The sequence below is a fragment of the Ammospiza nelsoni genome, chromosome 19 (genome assembly GCF_027579445.1).
Source record: "Ammospiza nelsoni isolate bAmmNel1 chromosome 19, bAmmNel1.pri, whole genome shotgun sequence".
NCBI classification, from domain to species: domain Eukaryota; kingdom Metazoa; phylum Chordata; class Aves; order Passeriformes; family Passerellidae; genus Ammospiza; species Ammospiza nelsoni.
In genome coordinates this window covers 8,381,634-8,398,684 of record NC_080651.1, presented here as the reverse complement: position 1 = coordinate 8,398,684, position 17,051 = coordinate 8,381,634, and the positions used below count along the sequence as shown (strand labels likewise).

At 46.8% G+C, this 17,051-nt stretch overlaps 1 protein-coding gene across 1 annotated transcript; it reads left to right on the top strand.

Annotated features, from left to right (window-relative positions):
* Nucleotides 1-7,381: 7,381 nt before the first annotated feature.
* On the top strand, nucleotides 7,382-14,706 carry SLC16A5 (solute carrier family 16 member 5). Its single transcript, XM_059486008.1, has 4 exons — nucleotides 7,382-7,601; nucleotides 10,757-10,900; nucleotides 11,892-12,758; nucleotides 14,357-14,706. The coding sequence occupies exons 1-4, from the start codon at nucleotides 7,382-7,384 to the stop codon at nucleotides 14,596-14,598; spliced, it is 1,473 nt and encodes a 490-aa protein (XP_059341991.1). The 3' UTR covers nucleotides 14,599-14,706.
* Nucleotides 14,707-17,051: the final 2,345 nt, after the last annotated feature.

Below are 17,051 nucleotides of genomic sequence, written 5' to 3'. Positions count from 1 at the left end.
GAACCCATTAACTCCTTTAAAAATGAGTTTTTTTACTTGCTGCAGGAAACAGGTGATGCCTCAGCATTACCAAGTGATGAGAGGTTGTGCAGGATTGGCAGCATGTGTTAACTTACCCAAAGTGAAAATCAACCCCGTGGGTCAGCTCTTAATGTGCTGGTCCTGCTGCTGCCAGGAGCCCAAAGCTCAGCTCTCCCCCTTGCCAAACCCAGGCTGCTCTGGAGCTGCTGCAGCAGCAGAAGGGAAAGGGGGATGGTTTGCAGCAGAAGTGACCTCAGCAGAGGGTTATGGGCCCTGACTCTTGTCTGGGTTGATCAGAGCACCCCAGGCTGCCTCCCAGCGCTGTTGCCCCAGGAAGAGGTGGGATACCCAGTGAGGGCACATCCCCAGGCACAAGCAGCTCCTGTGAGTGAGGGGCTCTGTCCACGGGGCTGTGCCACCACCAAGGCAGGAGGTGAACGGCACCACAAAAACACCCAAGGGATTTTGTACCTGCCCATAGCAGGATTTGGTCCCTCCTACCCCCAGAGACAACCAGGGGGAAAAAATTCTCCAGGTGGCTTTGCCAGGTGCCTGGGGGAAAGATGAGTGATGAAACATCACATTTTCTGACAGCCAGAGTAAAGTCAGTAGGTAGGCATGCACTAAGCTATGGCAGAGGGACTTGAAAATCCCCTCATCAGACTTTTCTGCATTGGAAAGCACTTAAAAAGAGAAATTTTACATCCTCCTCTGGAAAGAGAGGCTCAGGGCCCCTCTTGTCCTCCAGGCTGTGTCCAGGGCCCACCAGGCTCCCTGGAGCTGGTGCTCACCTCCCCACAACACTCACATTAGTCACCCCAGCTGGCAGCTCACCTTGCCCCTGACAGTTTTGCCTGGAACACAATTAATTAATTAATTGGTTTTTCTGGCCTGCCTGTTCTTGTCTGTGGACAAAGAGGAAATAGTAATTGACATTAAAGATAGAAAATGGTTTTAGCAGTGTCAGGCACCCATCAGCATCCAACTGCTTGGCCTGGGGCTCCAGCAAAATGCAGTGGAAACTGAGGCTGCATTTGCCCTCTGCACACGTGGGAGGGTGAAACACAGCGATGCAGAGGTCCTGCCACAGCCATGCTTGCATCTTGCACAACCCCTTCACATGCTCTGCCTCAGGCTCTCACACAGACGAAGGTCAATTCCTCACTGACCCGCCCACCCTCACCCGGAACAAAGTAATCAAGCCAGATCTGTCTGCAGACGGGAAGCCTGCAGATATTTTCAACTCAGCTTTCGAACTTGTTTGGGAAACAAGGACCTTGGCCATGTCCTTCTACCTAGACCTGGCTCTGAGGCAGTTATTGACGGTTTAACCCAACTTTCACATGGTTAAATAACTGCCTCATACCCTCTTGCTTTCCAGGCTGGAGAAACACATTGGTTACTCCAAACCACAGTGAAGAAAGAATTGCAATGCCCTAGTAATTACCTTCAGATTGTGGTGTAACAGATGAGCAAAGGCTTATCTCAAAAGATAAGCTTTTTTGACCTTCTGGTAATATTCCCTGTTAGAGGCCTCCATCCCTCCTAGGTGTTTCCCCGTGTGAAGTGCACAGAGTCCTCAGGTTTTATCAGTGGGCTGAGAACTCCACTGGTCTCTGTGTCACCAAGAATATCCTTGAGCTCAGGGCCATCTAGGCAGCAGGTCCTTTACCACAGCCAGGAAAACATGCATCAGTGATCTTGATGAATTCAAATGACAGCATCTAAAAATGAGGAAAACCATTTGGGCAACCAAGCAAGGAGACAGGCCTTTAACCTGAGCACTGAGTTCAAGATGTCCTAGAAAAGCAGGCAGATTCAACACTAAACAGATAGAAAACATCTAATAAATTGTCACCCTTAACCTAATGTTCCAGTGTGTTTTTATCTAAAACTTTAATACAAAGAAACATGTGAAAAGTAAGAAGAGGAGGGACATATTTGCCAAATCAATGGGGATTTGTCCATGAAACAAAGGCTCAAGGCCACATTTTGCTGTTTCCACACCCCTCTGAAAATATGACCCTAAGGCACACAGGAACCTGCACTTCCCACTGGGATAAAGAGTTCCTGCCTTTCCTTTTCCAGAAATCACAAAACTAAACATTGTAATCCCTCTGGGTATGAGCCTCAGTGTCAGCACTAAGTTGCTGTATCTTCTCCTCTACCCTGTTATGACCTGTAAGCATCACCCATATTTTCCTCAGAGCAGGACATATTCCTTGGACAGGAGAGCTGGGCAGGGCCTGGCTGGGATGGCATCTGCCCAGAGCTAAAGAGCCAAAGCTGAATAGCTGGAGCCCAAAACCAGCTGGCTTCCTAAAAACCATGCTCCAAAATTTCTGGCTGAACACCTTCAACCCCACACAACCTCCTCCAGCTGCTCCACAGATCCAGCAGTCAGACACAAGGAAACATTCCTTTTGATCTTACTCCCAATGAGTCCCTTATTCCTTATTAATAAAAGCCAATTTAAATCATAATTAAGAGCTTGTTAGAGGGAACTTTCAGCCACTGCTCAGGATCAAAATATCAATCTATGAAAGAGATGCCCTACAGCAGGGCTAGGCTACCCACAGCAGCATCACATCCCATTTCTCCCTCTGCCACATCCTCACCTGCGGGAGTTTTCTTGCAGCTAATGACAAGGTAACTTCATTTCTTGAGAAGCCTCATTTTCCTAGGAACACACCCTGCCCTCACCTTCCCAATTGCTGGAAGAAAAGCACCCACAGCTTCCAGATATCCTCAGTAACCTCAGCCAGGTTCCCAGCAAGGACCTCCATCTGTTCAGGTCCTCCATGGTCCCTCTCTCTGTCCACTCCCAGGGCAGTGTGGCAGGTTAGGGTGTCACACAGCACGAACCACAGCTGCTCCCAAAACCACCTTCACCATGAATTTATGCAATTTCTTCCACAGACTCATCTCCAGATCCCCATTGCCTCAGGGAATGTTGTCCTTCTTGGCACCACACTGCACACAAAGCACAGGCTCTGGGACAGCTGGGGACCAGAGGGGATGGTGGCAGTCAGGAGGGCAAGGGCCAGCATGCACACAAACCATCTGCAGTCACCCACCAGGCAGAGATCCACCACAGGGATAAAGAGCAGGGACAAGCCACAGCTTGCTGAATTCCTGCAGGCCAACGGGAGCTGTCAGTGCATGCTCTGGTGCCAGCTGCCTCCTCAGCTCTCATTTCCCATCTCCAGGCTAAGCCATTTTATCCCAGCACTGGCTAATGGCCATTAAACCTAGTCCCAAAAGGGGGATTTCTCACCTGGTTTTACAGCCACATTATCAGTGATTAACGAGCACAAAGCAGACAAGCAGACCCCAAGTTAACCCAGGAGAGCAGAAAGCAGTGGTGAAACTGAGCAAAAAGTGATCCATGCAAGGATCTGGACATAAATGCAGCTGGGGAACAAACAGGATGGAGGGGGTGTAGGAGGAGGATACAGATGAGGCTGGTTGGGCTAATTAAGACCTGTTAGTGCAGGAAGGACCCTGATCCCTTTTGCAGGGGGAGGATGTGGGAGTGATGCTATGGGAACTGCTTGGGAAAGTCAGGATAAACCAGCACTTCCTCCATGCTTGGCACAGCACCATTTTCTCAGTACTAGCAGAGCTGGTCTGAAGGGGTTTTGCCAGGGTTGTTCAGATCCTGTCCCAGCCTCAGGAACCTGTTTTCAGGTGCTCTGAGACCTTGGTTTCTGTTGGGTCTGTCTACATTCCAGGGATGGATCAGAGCAAGAGTTTAATTTGTGACTGAACCTGGGGCAGGAGCAGCTCCCTGCCACAAAGCACTCTGCAATCCCATAGCTGAAATGTCCCTTCATTTCCCTGGCTTTAAACAAAAAAAACAAAACCCAAACCAAACAACCCCCCACACTTCCTCTGCAAGAATTAATCTGCCAGAGGATTTGCTAATCTGGATCTCTGGGACAAATTCAACTGGTCTTTCTCAAGTGTGATTTGCAAGCTCGGAGGCGTTTGCACTTTGGTATCCAACCCCAAAGAACCACAGAACCATTTCCAACTAAAGGTTGGAAAATACCTTTAAGATTATTGAATTCAGCTGTTAACCCAGCACTGCTAAGACCACCACTAAACCCAGTTTTTAAGCCCCAAAGCTGCTGCTGAGGCTCCTGAGCTCAGGGCTGGTTTACCAAGCTGTAACATGCTGGCAAGGACAGGGAGAGAGCAGGGGACTTGCAGCCACTGCCACCATGCCCAGCCTGTCCCCTGAGGGCTGCAAGCAACTGCTGACAAGTGACATCCAGCAGAGAGAAGCCACAGCACTGGGCCAGCTTGCACCACTTGGGCTGGTGCTTTAATCAGAGCTAAATCTGGATTCTCTGCTGTCACCTCACTGGATGACCTTGGAAAAGTCAACTGGTATACAAGATTAGCTACATGGGAGAGGATGGCAAAGCAAGCCATGGTCTCAGGATGAAAAGGTACTACTTTAAAAGTCACTTATAAAGGTATTTACCAAGACAAGTGCTTGGCTCTCCTACCCTCAATAGACATTGAGTGACCCCAAAAAGCAGTTTACCACCCTGCTCAGTTTACAGTAAACATCTTGCTTCTGTACATGCAGCTTATTTTACACATTCATAAAATGTGTCCAGTGCATGCCAGGGCTGAGCTTGATGGCAGGATGGTGCAAGAAACCTTCTTCTCCAATCCCATTCCTGCTCTCAAGCTGCAGGCATTGTCCAGTCTCTGAGCACCCCTCCAAGCCCCATTGCTTTGGGCAGCAGTTCTTTGTCCCCCCAGCCACACTCCTGACTTTCCTGCTGGACCCTGTGCCTGGGTCTCCCTCCTCAGTGACTCCAGAGAAGAAGTGGGCTGCTCATCTCCCTGCAGAGGTGCCCCAGCTACAAGCTCATACTGAAGACTATAAATACCATTATTTGCATAACATAAACCTGTATTTGTGAAATATAAACATCTTCCTTTGAGGTGAGCTACATAAATGCCCCAGGCTCTTGTGTCTCTTGGCATAAAGGGACACAACACTCCCTGTTCTTGGAGGGAGCAGCCAGGACCCCTCATGCCAGCAGCTGTTTTTTCCCCATCGGAGCTGAGAGAAACTGAGGCACAGAAGAAGGACTCCTGGTCTGCTGTCATAAACAACAGCTACCAGGGCTGCTCTGCAACAGCTAGGGAAATCCCAGGTTTGGAGGCTGATGTCTCAGGGATCGCTGGAAGAAGAAACAACACTCAGACACGAACAGGAGAGAATTAGCTTATCAGGGCAGACAGTGACTGCCAGAGGCTGGAAAGACAGACTGGAACAGGCAGTTGTTCCCTGTGTCCCATCCAGGGCACCCGTGTGTCCTCAGGTGCTCCACAGGCTGGTAGAGAGAAGCACCTTTGCACTCTTCACCTGCTCCCAACAAAAGCACACTGTTTGCAGCAGGCACCCAGGTGTGGCTATTGCTCTGAACTCCAATCCTATTCCCAGCCCTACTAAGAAGGGATGATCACGTGCGTGTGAAAATCTGCCCATGTTTCACAGGCGTCCCAGTCCTGTCATGTTCACTGCTCAACACCAGGAGCAGTTTGCTTAAGAGCACCAAGCCCGGAGGAGCAGGACAACACACACCAGCCCTCCACTTTCACACCGTCCGTCCTATCTCGGTACCTTGGAAGGGTTAACCCGCGGCTTTGCGCGGCGCTGCTGCTGCTCGGTGTGGCGCAGCCCGCTAAACCAGAGCTGGAATAATCTTGTTCCTTTACCTTTGTAAAGGAGGCTGCGAGGAGGTCGTGTGGCACCTGATGCCCAGGGTCCTTGCAGCGACTGTGCAGGTCGGGCTGCCCAGGGGAAAAGGTGTCCTGCAGCCTGGGGCAGCAGGTGGACGAAAGCCATGGGGTCTGCAGCCCCACCGGAGAGTCCTCCCCCGTAGGCAGGCACCCAGGGAGATGTGAGGGGAGCCAGGAATCTGCTGGACAAACTCAAAAGTTGGACAGAGTAGCTGGGAACAGAGAAGAGCTGTGCTTCTGCCTTTTTTTGCAGGTTTGCTGTTGCCGGGGAGAGGTTTTAGGCTGTTATCCAGCTAATTCACACCACAGAGACAAGCACTTGAATTAGTTGCATTATCTGCGCCCAGCTAAATTGGACAAAGGATTAAAGTGTGCTGAGCACCACCACCGTGATTTGCATCTCAGAGCCCCTTCCCACGGGCCCCCTCTGCTCCCAGCCTTTTTTTTTTTTTTTTTTTTCACTCTCTGGCTGTGAGCCAGGCAGCATAAGAGCCCTGTTTACAGAAATGATGCCTAGGTTAATATTGCAAAAGACTTCATCAAAGGCTGTAGTCGCTACTGAAGCCGAAGGGTCTGACCGTGGGCCATGAGCTGACCGGGCTGCGCGCACAGGGGATGAGCCGCAGCCACGCGGCACCGCCCTCCGTTTGACAAATTCGGGTCTCAGCCTGAGGTATGAAACTAACCTTCTGCCACCATAGCATATTTGAAATAACGAGCAAAATCAAACTATTATTCATCTCTAAAGCTGCACACAAAACCTCAATGCAGCTGTTGTTTTAGGGAAAAAACACTATTGGAGTGCTAAGAAAATATTGCGCTGTGCATTGACCTTATAGGCACTTTCTCTGAGCTCATCCAGCTGCCAGAGATTATTATTTTATGCATGTTTATTCATGTGGAGAGGATGCAGAATACTATTGCTATATGTTTCTGTCAGTCTCAGAGAAATCCAAACTGGGATCTCTCAGAAGCAGCTCTAGATCTAGAGAGGTAAAGCAAAAGCCTATCTGCCATCACTGGATTCTAGTTAATTAATGGCCTTTAAAATATTTTTTCACCACCAGCACTTTGTACGTAGGTGTAGTTCTCCTGAAAGGTTCACACTGAACCCTGCTGTGACACAGAACCTTTATAGGTTTCTATTTTGCTTGGCATTTGCAGTTTTTCCTCCTCGGCACGGGGACTGAGTGACCTTAGCAATTGCCAGCAAGGGGACTCCATATGATGAAAGCAGGTGAAAGGGAAAATAAGGGCGGAACTAGGTAAAGCCAATTCATACCTCAGAGGAGGTGTGGTCCTGTCCTCTACCTGGCTGTGGTCACAGTCTTGTGAAATATAAAAGGAGAAGGCAGCGGTTTCTAAAACAATCTGGTGCCAGGATCCTGTAGTGAGAAGGAAGGGAGGTGCTGGAAGAAATGCAGAGCAAGAAGTCAAGAGTGTCAGCTGGGAAAGGTGTGGGACTCACCGGTGCTCTGAGCCTCAGGAACACCATCAGCTCTTCCCTGAAGGCCTGTTCACTGGGCTGAGGGTTGTGTGGTAGCTGCACTCCCTTCCCCAGCAGACTGGCTGAGAGGAGAACGGAGCTATCATGTCCCAAGGAGAAGCAGCAGGACGTGGCACTGCCAAGCCCCAGGACCAGGGATGGGCATGGATGGTCCTGCTGGCCGCAGTGGTGCTGCAGGGGCTGACGCTGGGCTTCCCCGCCTGCATCGGGATCTTCTTCACGGACCTCCAGCACGAGTTCCAGGCCAGCAACAGCGAGACATCGTGGTTCCCGTCCATCATGGTGGCCGTGCTGCACGGAGGGGGTGAGTGATGGCAGGGAATGGCCTCTTCCACCTGCTGCCCTTGTGCTGTTGGTGGGGGGATGTAATTCAGCGTTTCATTAAGGCGGGTGGTGGAAGGGACTGGCTGTTGGGCAGTACACAGCATTTCCAAGACACTTGGATCCCACAGTCCAAAGCTAAATGTCCACAGATTCCACGCTCCCTTTTGTCACTCTCAGAGTCAGCCAAGACCCTTGGTCAAAGAAGGCAAATCCCTTTCTCAGCCCAGTTTTTCCACATCAGCAAAAACACAGTTATTTCTCACAGAAGCTCTTTGAATAAGCCAGCACATAGTGCTGGAGCTCTGCGGTGCTTTCTTGGTTCATCTTGTCCACGAGAGCACATCTCCTTCCAAATGCCACATGACAGCTCTGTTCTTTGTGGCTGAAGAGATGCCAAAAGCTGAGCTCCTCAGTGCTGCCAGCTGAGGCAAAGCCTTAAAAGCAGCTCCTTGGGCGGTGGCACGGAGCGCACACCTACGCAGGCATCAGGGTGGATGTGAGCAGGGCTGGATCGGTGCAGAATGTGGGTCAGGCAGCACCTACGGCTGCAGGGCTGCAAGGAGCATTGTGCTCTGTGGATACTGGAGTGAATCACTGGTTTTCCCCTCACAAAAAACATGGGAGCAGCGCAGGGCAGTGGTCCCAGATTCCACACAGAGATGTGGGGATTCTTTTTCTGCAGAGAGAAAACCAAATCCCCAGCAGTTCAAGGACTTCCCAATGAGTGGTCTGTGCTTCATGACCCATGCAAATTCTGTGCTTATTTGATAAACAGACAACCCAAACCCTACCAGGCAACAGAAGGAAAATTCCCGGTGTTGCCCATGTTTCCAAGCTTCTCCTTGAGTTCATTCCTGCTCCCTTCCAATGCTGGTGAAAGTTGATACTACATTATAAAGCAAAAAAACAACCCCAGAGCCCTGAGTCACGCTGATGTGAAGGCTATGGCAGGTTCAGTCTGTACCATGCAGGATATGGCTAGCAGCCACCTGCATGGAACTGAGAGTTTGAACCTTAGCAGAAACAGCTGGGTCCAGAATATCAAGATGCAGATGGAAAGAGATGTCGAGGAAAGCGACAAGGGGAGGAATCACCACTGAGAGTAGGCAGAAATAAAGCAGTATCCTCGGGGCTTGGAATTTGGAAGCTGTTGGGCATTCCCCATCCTGTTTTCCAGCCCCTGTGATCCTTCTGTCATTAGTGGGGAGGACCCAACTGGGACCTGCTGGCTCTGGGAAACGGTCTCAGAAGCAGCTTGGTCCCAGCATGTCCAGGAAGGACAACTCTGGCAGTATCCACAAGAATGTCAATTATCCTGTTGTTTTTAATGAAGTAATTGTTGTGTAGGAGGCTAGAACCACTATAAAAGGTAATACAATGACAGCCAATGCATAGATCCAAAAGTTGTAAATTAGATAAGGAAAGAATAGCTTTGTGTTGATATTCACAATAGAATTTGTCAGGCCACAGCCAGAAAGTTGTACTTTGCTTGCCAGTTATGTCTCCTATTGCAGGGTGTTAGAGCACAGGAGGATTTATGCTTTTCCCCAGTAGAAGGAGGCAGCAGTAACATAAACCAGAAGACAAAAAACCCCAAAATAAACAGAGATCAAAGCTTCCCTCTCAGGCCAAGCACATATGGCTTTTGCTGCAACTTCTGACCTCCTTTGGAGAGGGCCAGGCTTTACTTGATTCAAGTTCTCCAGTTACATTTCAGCACTTAAATCTTTCCCAAAATTGCATGCTGTTGTCACTAGTATCCCTTAAAGGTGCCACTCGCTTTTCTTCACATTTATTCCTTTTAATTCAGAGGAACTGAAGGGGAAAAAAATTTATTTGTTGCAAAAATTGGAAGAGAAAGGGAAATGGGCAGAGCAGCCTGTTCCCAGAGCAGTCAGTACTGGGAGAAGGTTCCATGCAGGAGAGCCATGGAAGGAAATGGGGAAGGGCACAGGGCAAACAATAGCTCATAACTCAGCCAAACATATTCCATTATCAGTGCTACGTTCCTAGGTAAAAGCCATTAGTGATTATTCTAAGATAATTTGAGAGACCTAGGGTGCTACATCTGTGTCCAAAAGGGAATTTCAGGCCATTACAGGTTCCTGCTCTTAGATATCCATGCACACGGAACACTCTGCACTAACTCATATAAATGCGGCAATTTTGTTGATATTATTGCAAAAGAAAGCACAAAAGCCCCAGGCAAGTGAGAAATAACATTTGAAACCCAGACAACAAGTAACCAGGAACTAATCATGACAAACCCTTATGGTTTTTAGAGTCAACCTCATTATTTTATAGTGTTCAATTTATGCCTTCTTGGGCTAGTTAAACAGCAGTACCATCCTTAATGTCTTCAGCAGGAGGAAAAAATAATCCAGTCACATTTGCTGGACACTTTTTCAGAGGCCACTGAAGTCTAAGGTGAAAATCTCCCAAGCAGATCAAAATACAGACAGCTGCACTCCTAATTTTAATAATGTTCCACTGTTCACTTGACTGTGTGGATTGTATTTCAAACCAGATGTTGATTTAGGTCACAAATATGCCACAGGTTATATTCCCTACACTGACTGACTCCTAATTCTGCAGCTTACAGTAATTTTGCATTTGCTTCCATAACCTTAAGTGTTCAGAATTGGGAAAAATGTTAATAAAACCTGGAAAACCTTGAGGATTCTTGAGGGAACAGGAAAAGAAACTACCTTCAGATCTTCTTCTCCCAGAGAATGCAGAGAGAAGCACCTTCCCCACTGGCAGGCTGCAGATGTGATCTAATCTTTCCCTGCCCCAAAATGAAGGATGTTAATGTCATTAACAAACAAGTAATTTCTCATAATCTCATGGAATTCACCAGAAGTCCCGTTCCAAGGGTTTTAATGAAAATCCATCACATCCTACTTGATGGTCAAAATCCCAGCAGATGACAGTCGTCACCTCAGCCAACAAGCTGGCCAAGCACTTGGGAGGATCACAGAAAATATTTTCTCTTCCTGTCTCCCCCACTACATTAAGCTGCTGGGAAAACCTTCAGGGTCTCTAGACTACATAATTTGATAATTGCAGCAGCCCAGCAGGTACAAAATACTTCCTTTATCCCTAACTGCTTCCCTTTTCCTTCTCTACTTCCAGGGCCCCTGTGCAGCATCCTGGTGAAGCGGTTTGGCTGCAGGTTCGTGGTGATGCTGGGAGGGCTGCTCAGCGGGCTGGGAATGGTATCCAGCTCCTTCTGCAAGTCCATCAGCCAGCTGTACCTCACAGCTGGCCTCATCACTGGTACGTACTGGAGAGCAGGGAAACTCAGCTGCTGTGCTGGAGATGGGAAGTGGGAGAGCCCCAGCTAAGTGGTCACATTTTTCCACTCATCTGTGAAACAGGAGAACTCAACAGCCTCCCAGCACAGCAGAAATCCCACTAGACTTGGCCTTCACATCCCTTTAGCATACACCTCACCCACTCAAGCTCACTGGGAAGTGCTTCTCTCTGGAAAAAGCTACAGATCTCCAGAGGGTAAAAGATGAAAAAGATGAAAAAGAGAAAAAGGATGTCTGTTCTTTTTAGTAGCTTCTCAGCCTTTTGTCTTTCAAGAAGGGAGGGGTTTTGTTGTTTTTCCAATCTTGGAACATAATGTGTTGCGATAATGTCCTTCTCAGGTTCCCTGAGCTTGTATTTCACCACTCCCAAACTGGGGGAGAACGGAGACATCTTTTTCTAACAAAAGACCCTGTTGGTTTTGAACAGAAGTAACAGATGGGAACTCTTCCTTTCCAAATATTTCTCCTATGTAACTGACATTCAACTCTTGGTTTTTAATAACACAGAGAAATTAATTCCTTACTCTGTAACCATTCCTGCTGGATCTTGCAAGTTAAGCAGTGGCCACTGCTTTGAGAAAAAAACAAGCAACTCCCTGAGCCCTGATGAAAGCATCAGGAAAGCAGCACTGCTCATTGCATGTGGAATAAAATCCAAGCTTTTAATGAACAATTCCATAGCAACTTAAGAATTGCACCGTGTCCCAGAAAAACATCAGTTTAGATCAGTATATTTACTATACCCAAGAACACAAATAGTTTAATTTACACATAACAACCTTCTTCATCCTGGTGTGGGGTTTCTGAGTATTAATCAATCCCTGGGGGCTATGTGGCCTGGCAGGTCAGAAAATGCTTCAATGGCAGATGAAATCATCTGTGGGTACACCGTGAATTTGGGCTCTTTTTCCCCTTTAAGACAACAAAGAAAGATCATTTATTCTCATCTTTAGGTCTGGGATCATGTTTCAGCTTCCAGGCAGGAGTGACTGTGCTGGGCTATTACTTTGTGCGGTGGCGAACACTGGCCAATGCCGTGGCCTCCACCGGGGTCTCCCTCGGCTTCACGCTGTGGCCGCTGCTGTCTCAATACTTGCTGGATGAGATGGGCTGGAGAAACACCTTCCTCATCTTTGGAGGAATACTGCTGAACGGCTGTGTTTGTGGAGCCATCATGAGACCCATTCAGCTGGCATCAGGGTCACTTCCACAGTCTGCCAAGCCCGAAGAGGAGCCAGGGAGCAGAGCAGAAGAGACACAGCTGTCCAATGGAGCATCTTCTCACCACCCCACACTCCAGCAGCACACCAAAAGGACAAAATGCTTCCAGATGCTGCAGAAGTACCTGGCTTTTGACATCTTCTGTCAAAACAAAGGTTACCAGATTTACACTATTGGAGTAACCTGGATGATGATGGGGTTTGCCTTACCCCATGTCTACCTTGTGCCTTATGCCATCCACAACGGGGTGGAGGAGCGCAAGGCAGCCCTCCTCATCTCCGTCATCGGGCTCATCAACATCTTCATCCGCCCTTTCACAGGGCTGCTCTCAGGACACAGAGTCTTCACGGGAAGGCGCATCTACCTGTTCAGCCTGGCCGTGCTCCTCTGCGGGCTCAGCAACTTCATCTGTGTCATCTCAGCTGAGTTCAGTGTGCTCATCCTCTACTGCGTCATCCTCAGCATAGCCATGAGCGGCGTCGGGGCGCTCACCTTCCAGGTGCTGATGGATGTGGTGGAGATGGACAGGTTCTCCAGTGCTCTAGGGCTCTTCACCATCCTAGAGAGCACCACCCTCCTCATCGGGGCCCCGCTCACAGGTGAGAGAGGCTATGAAGCCTGGCTGGGGGAAAGGTGGTGGTTTGGAAACTGGTGGCAAGTGCTTGGGAGCATCAAGAAGAGGAATTAGGGAGTTTCCAGACCCTTGGTGTAGGTGAGTTATGCAAAGGGAGCAGTATAAAAGGTACGGTTGGAAAAGAATCATCAGCCTCTTTTGACAGCTGGAAAGTAATTTCAACAGCTGCATCGAGATCACAGTGAAAAAGTTACTCACTTGGTATGTGATCTGATACATATGGGAGCAATGACAGCTTTTTTCCAGTGGCAAGAAGCCAACAGGAATAACTATGAACTTTTTCACCTTTTTACCAGTTTGCATTGCTTTATCCATGAAGTCTCAAGAAATTGTGAACTTCCCATTAAATGAATTATTTGTGTTCACAATTATTACCACTCCTACATTATTCAAAAGCCCCACAGTAAAAGCTTCTGTTCAGTCTTCTTTCCAAGTTCTGGAGCATATTAATTTTTCTCTGGAGACAAGAAAGGAGCTAGTTAAGACTCTCAGTCTAATAAATTATTCACAGTTCACTCCAAATGGCACTAAGTGACCTGTCCAAGACACACCTGCTCCTGCAGTCAATTGAAGAGACCAACAAATAACAAATGTCAACCTGAGCATGTCAGCCTCAGTTCATGCTTTAGTTCTCTTCTCCAGACAATGAATTGTGGCTACTCAGTAGGAAAATTGTGTCTGGCTCAATAATGTGGTGGTAACATGCAGTGTATTTCATGGTACTCCCTGCCATTAGCGTGTCAGTCGCTTTTCTCTAAGAGCAAAAAGGTCCCTTCTTGGTCATCTCTGACAGGAGCAGCAGATGGGCAAAAAAAAGCACAGTAAAAGCAGCTCCATTTCTGTTCACAGTCCTAAAATCTGCTATAGAAAAGTACACCATGGAAAGAAACATCACCAATTTTGACTGAAAAATACAAGCAAATAAACATTATTCCAGTATTTCCATATTGATAAGCAGCCTTATGATGATGGAAGGCATCGTGTATTTGGCCTAAGTATCACTTTTCCATCTCTAATATTAGTGTTAAATGACTCCCTCTATATCTCATGTTTCTAAATGGTTTATACTGAGGTCACTTTATGTTAGTCATAATCTTGCTGTGCTGTGAATTTCCTTATCCTTCATTAAACAGGATTAGAGACAAATGTTCAGTTTGGAGACCTTACTATGTAAGTTTCTGAGCTACTTCTCTATCTAGTTGTTCTATTTTCTGCCCCAGGACATAATAGGGTCACTCATTCCAAAAGCCACTGAGTGGCAGTGGCACAAGGGTTCTCTGCTGAGCAAATGAAATGAAGCAGCAGGTTGGGGAAAAATTACAATTTCCTTTCTTTCCTGATTTCTGTGTGTATTGAGAAATACTTTCTACAGAAGTATCACCTGACTTGTGACTACAAATAAAAACTAAACAACCACTTGAATCCAGAGAAGAGAACTTAACTCATGAGAGAATTCTTGTCTTTTGTATATGGCAGTTTGCTGAACGATTCAGGTTTAACGTGCATGTAAATGAATGCCTTCAGTGCCTCTTCTCTTTGGCTAAGCTTTCATTTCTATTCCAGGTCTCCTGGTAGACATAACCAGTGATTTCCACTACGTCTTCTACACCTCCAGCTTCTTCCTGATATCAGCTGCATTATTTATGGGGCTCAGCTTCTGTGCTCTGGAAAAAAAAAACAAATTGAGAGAGGCTTCTAAAGCACATTTGGACAATCCCTCCAGATATCAGTACAGTGAAATGTCAACAGAACCAAAGGCTGTAAGTCAATCCCCTCCAGCAGTTGAGTACATCACGAGCATATGAAAATAAAAACGGGGGGAAAAGTGCAACACCATGAAGTGGTCTGTACAAACCAACACATGGCCCAACACTGATGGCAGATCAGAAAAAACCAGTCTGCTTTTCACTACTGTCATCCTCCTTCTGCACTTGCATTCCATAGGGCCTTGTCAGACCCCAAGGCAGAGATCCAGACCACGGGCCCAGCACAGAACCCAGCATCAGCCAAGGAGATGAAGCACAAAGAGACGTGAGCTCTCCTAAAGCAAACCAAAGGATAACAGCCATGGGACCCAGCACCAGGACACAAAAGCTGGCATAGTTCAATTGGGTTAAGTCACCACCTTTAAGAAGTCCCTGGAATTTCACAAGCACATTCCAGTTGGAAGTGCTGGATAACACATATTAATGGGTAGTTCTTCCCAAAGAAATATTGTTGCCTCTTCTGAATATGCAATTTTGGTGCACAGGCTTCCTGTTTGCTTCCCATGCTGGGGGTGGCAAGTCAAACATTTCCACAGGAAGTGTGTTATTATTTTCCACATCTCTAAATGTTATACAAAAGCAGCTGGATGGGTTGTAGAACTCAGACAAATCTCTAGTAAGATCAACTATTTTCTCCTATGAAGCATACAGAGGAGCTCTTCATGCCAAGGACAGTTTCAAAGCCTCAAAATTTAACTCCAGAGCCTCAAAAAAAAAACCCCAAAAAAACAACCCACCATGCCTTGGAGTGCCTACGTTGTATAACTACTGATATCTCAAGTTTAATATATCATAAAAGAGAATTCATGGCTCATGTAAGCACACTTCAGCATTAACTGGAACCCATTTGGGACAGGGAGAGTGATATTAGACCTAAGAAAAAGGATATGCATCCTTTTATAGGGCAAAATACAAAGCAATTGTAGTTCCTCTTTGTGGAGATCAGTTCAACTCTTAAGTCTTACACTTTTGAGCCCAATTACACCAGCATTCTCATTATAGAAAACTTTGTACAAACATAACTTATATTTCTTACAAGCACAAGCAGAACTTAAAAAGAAATCCATGGGGAAAGCATACAGAGAAAAGCCAGTGTTGCTGACTTTCTATCCATACAGCCTTGACTGTAAGTGGCATTCTCTGCCACATCCCCAGGATTTGGACTTGTCCCTGTCAATGGCTGCAGCAGGAGCTCAATCTGTGTCATCCCTGATCCAACAGATGTGGGTAACAGCTCGTGAAGCATGTGGATAAGGACAACCCAACACATCAGAACAATCAAAAAGATGGAAGCACAAAATGGGAGTGAAACAGAAGTAACAGCTTTCAATAATGCAGTGCCTGTGTAAGAACTGTTATATCAAACTCAGCTGCAGTGCTTCTCTGGAGAACTGACCTATCACATTCCCAGTGACAAACCCCCAGCTGTCATTATAGCTCCCCAGACAAAACAAACAAACCAATTTAAAAAACCCCACTCTGGATGACTCCAAGGTCTTCAGAGACTGTGATGGCTTCACAGGTGGCTTTTACTCAGAAGGGCTCCTGCTCCCACAGCTCAGGATCTTCTCAAGTACTGCCCTGGTATCACAGACCCAGGAGGATTTGCATTTCCTGATCAAACCTATACTTAAATAAGATGGTTAGGGGGAGATATACATATCTAACTCTCATCTCATGTGTTTATTAACTTATGTAATGCTTACATGGTTCATAACTATGAATAAATATGAAGTAAACAGAGATTGGTGCTTCTCAGTTTACCAAAAGAGACTGCTGTACATTCCTAGGAAAATGAGGGAGCTTTCTCACAAAAAAGCAATAAAAAGGGATTAAGTCCCAAATTTCTTCTAGCTATTGCAAATAAACAGCTAAGCAGCTGAACAGGCTGTCATTTTCTCTGTGTGTAATTCCTAAATTTTAAATTCTTTTCACCTTTCTATATTCCCTTTCTGTTTTCTTACAGAAATATGAGGTTATGTAGCCCCAGATCCTACCACTGCTTCAAATGTCCTGGGCAAAACAGGCAAGATATGGTGTAAGCTACAATCCATCAAAATTTCTCACAAGAAACAAAGGTTAGGTGAAGGAGCAATGGAAGGCACCTCCTGCATGGAGCCAATTGATCCACCTGTAATGCTTTTGCCTTGGCTGCTTCATAAAAAAGGAAATGTACAGGGCAAAACCAAAAAAATCTTCACCAACTGAAGCTGACACAGAGATCAGCTCCTCCTACACCAAGGCAAAGAAACCTGTTTTGATCATTTCTTGATTGTGCAAGATAATTTAGGATGGAAGGCAAGGACAGTGCTTTTCAGAAGGGCTTTTTGATACTCCCAGACTTATCACTGGGGTCACTGGGACTTATTCACAGGTGCAGAGGGAGGTTTCTGGGAAGAAAAACAACCAATTCACAACCCTGTTATTTTAACATTTCTCAAGTTGCTGACTGAAACCTTTCTAATAGAACTCAAGCCTGAAAACAGGGCTGT

What these genes read in the sequence shown, in the direction of transcription:
- SLC16A5 (XM_059486008.1), top strand. Translation starts at nt 7,382, where the DNA reads ATGTCCCAAGGAGAAGCAGCAGGACGTGGCACTGCCAAGCCCCAGGAC. An exon ending in CACAGCTGGCCTCATCACTG is followed by an intron (nt 10,901 to 11,891) that starts GTACGTACTGGA and finishes TCTCATCTTTAG; the next exon opens with GTCTGGGATCATGTTTCAGC. An exon ending in CATCGGGGCCCCGCTCACAG is followed by an intron (nt 12,759 to 14,356) that starts GTGAGAGAGGCT and finishes TTTCTATTCCAG; the next exon opens with GTCTCCTGGTAGACATAACC.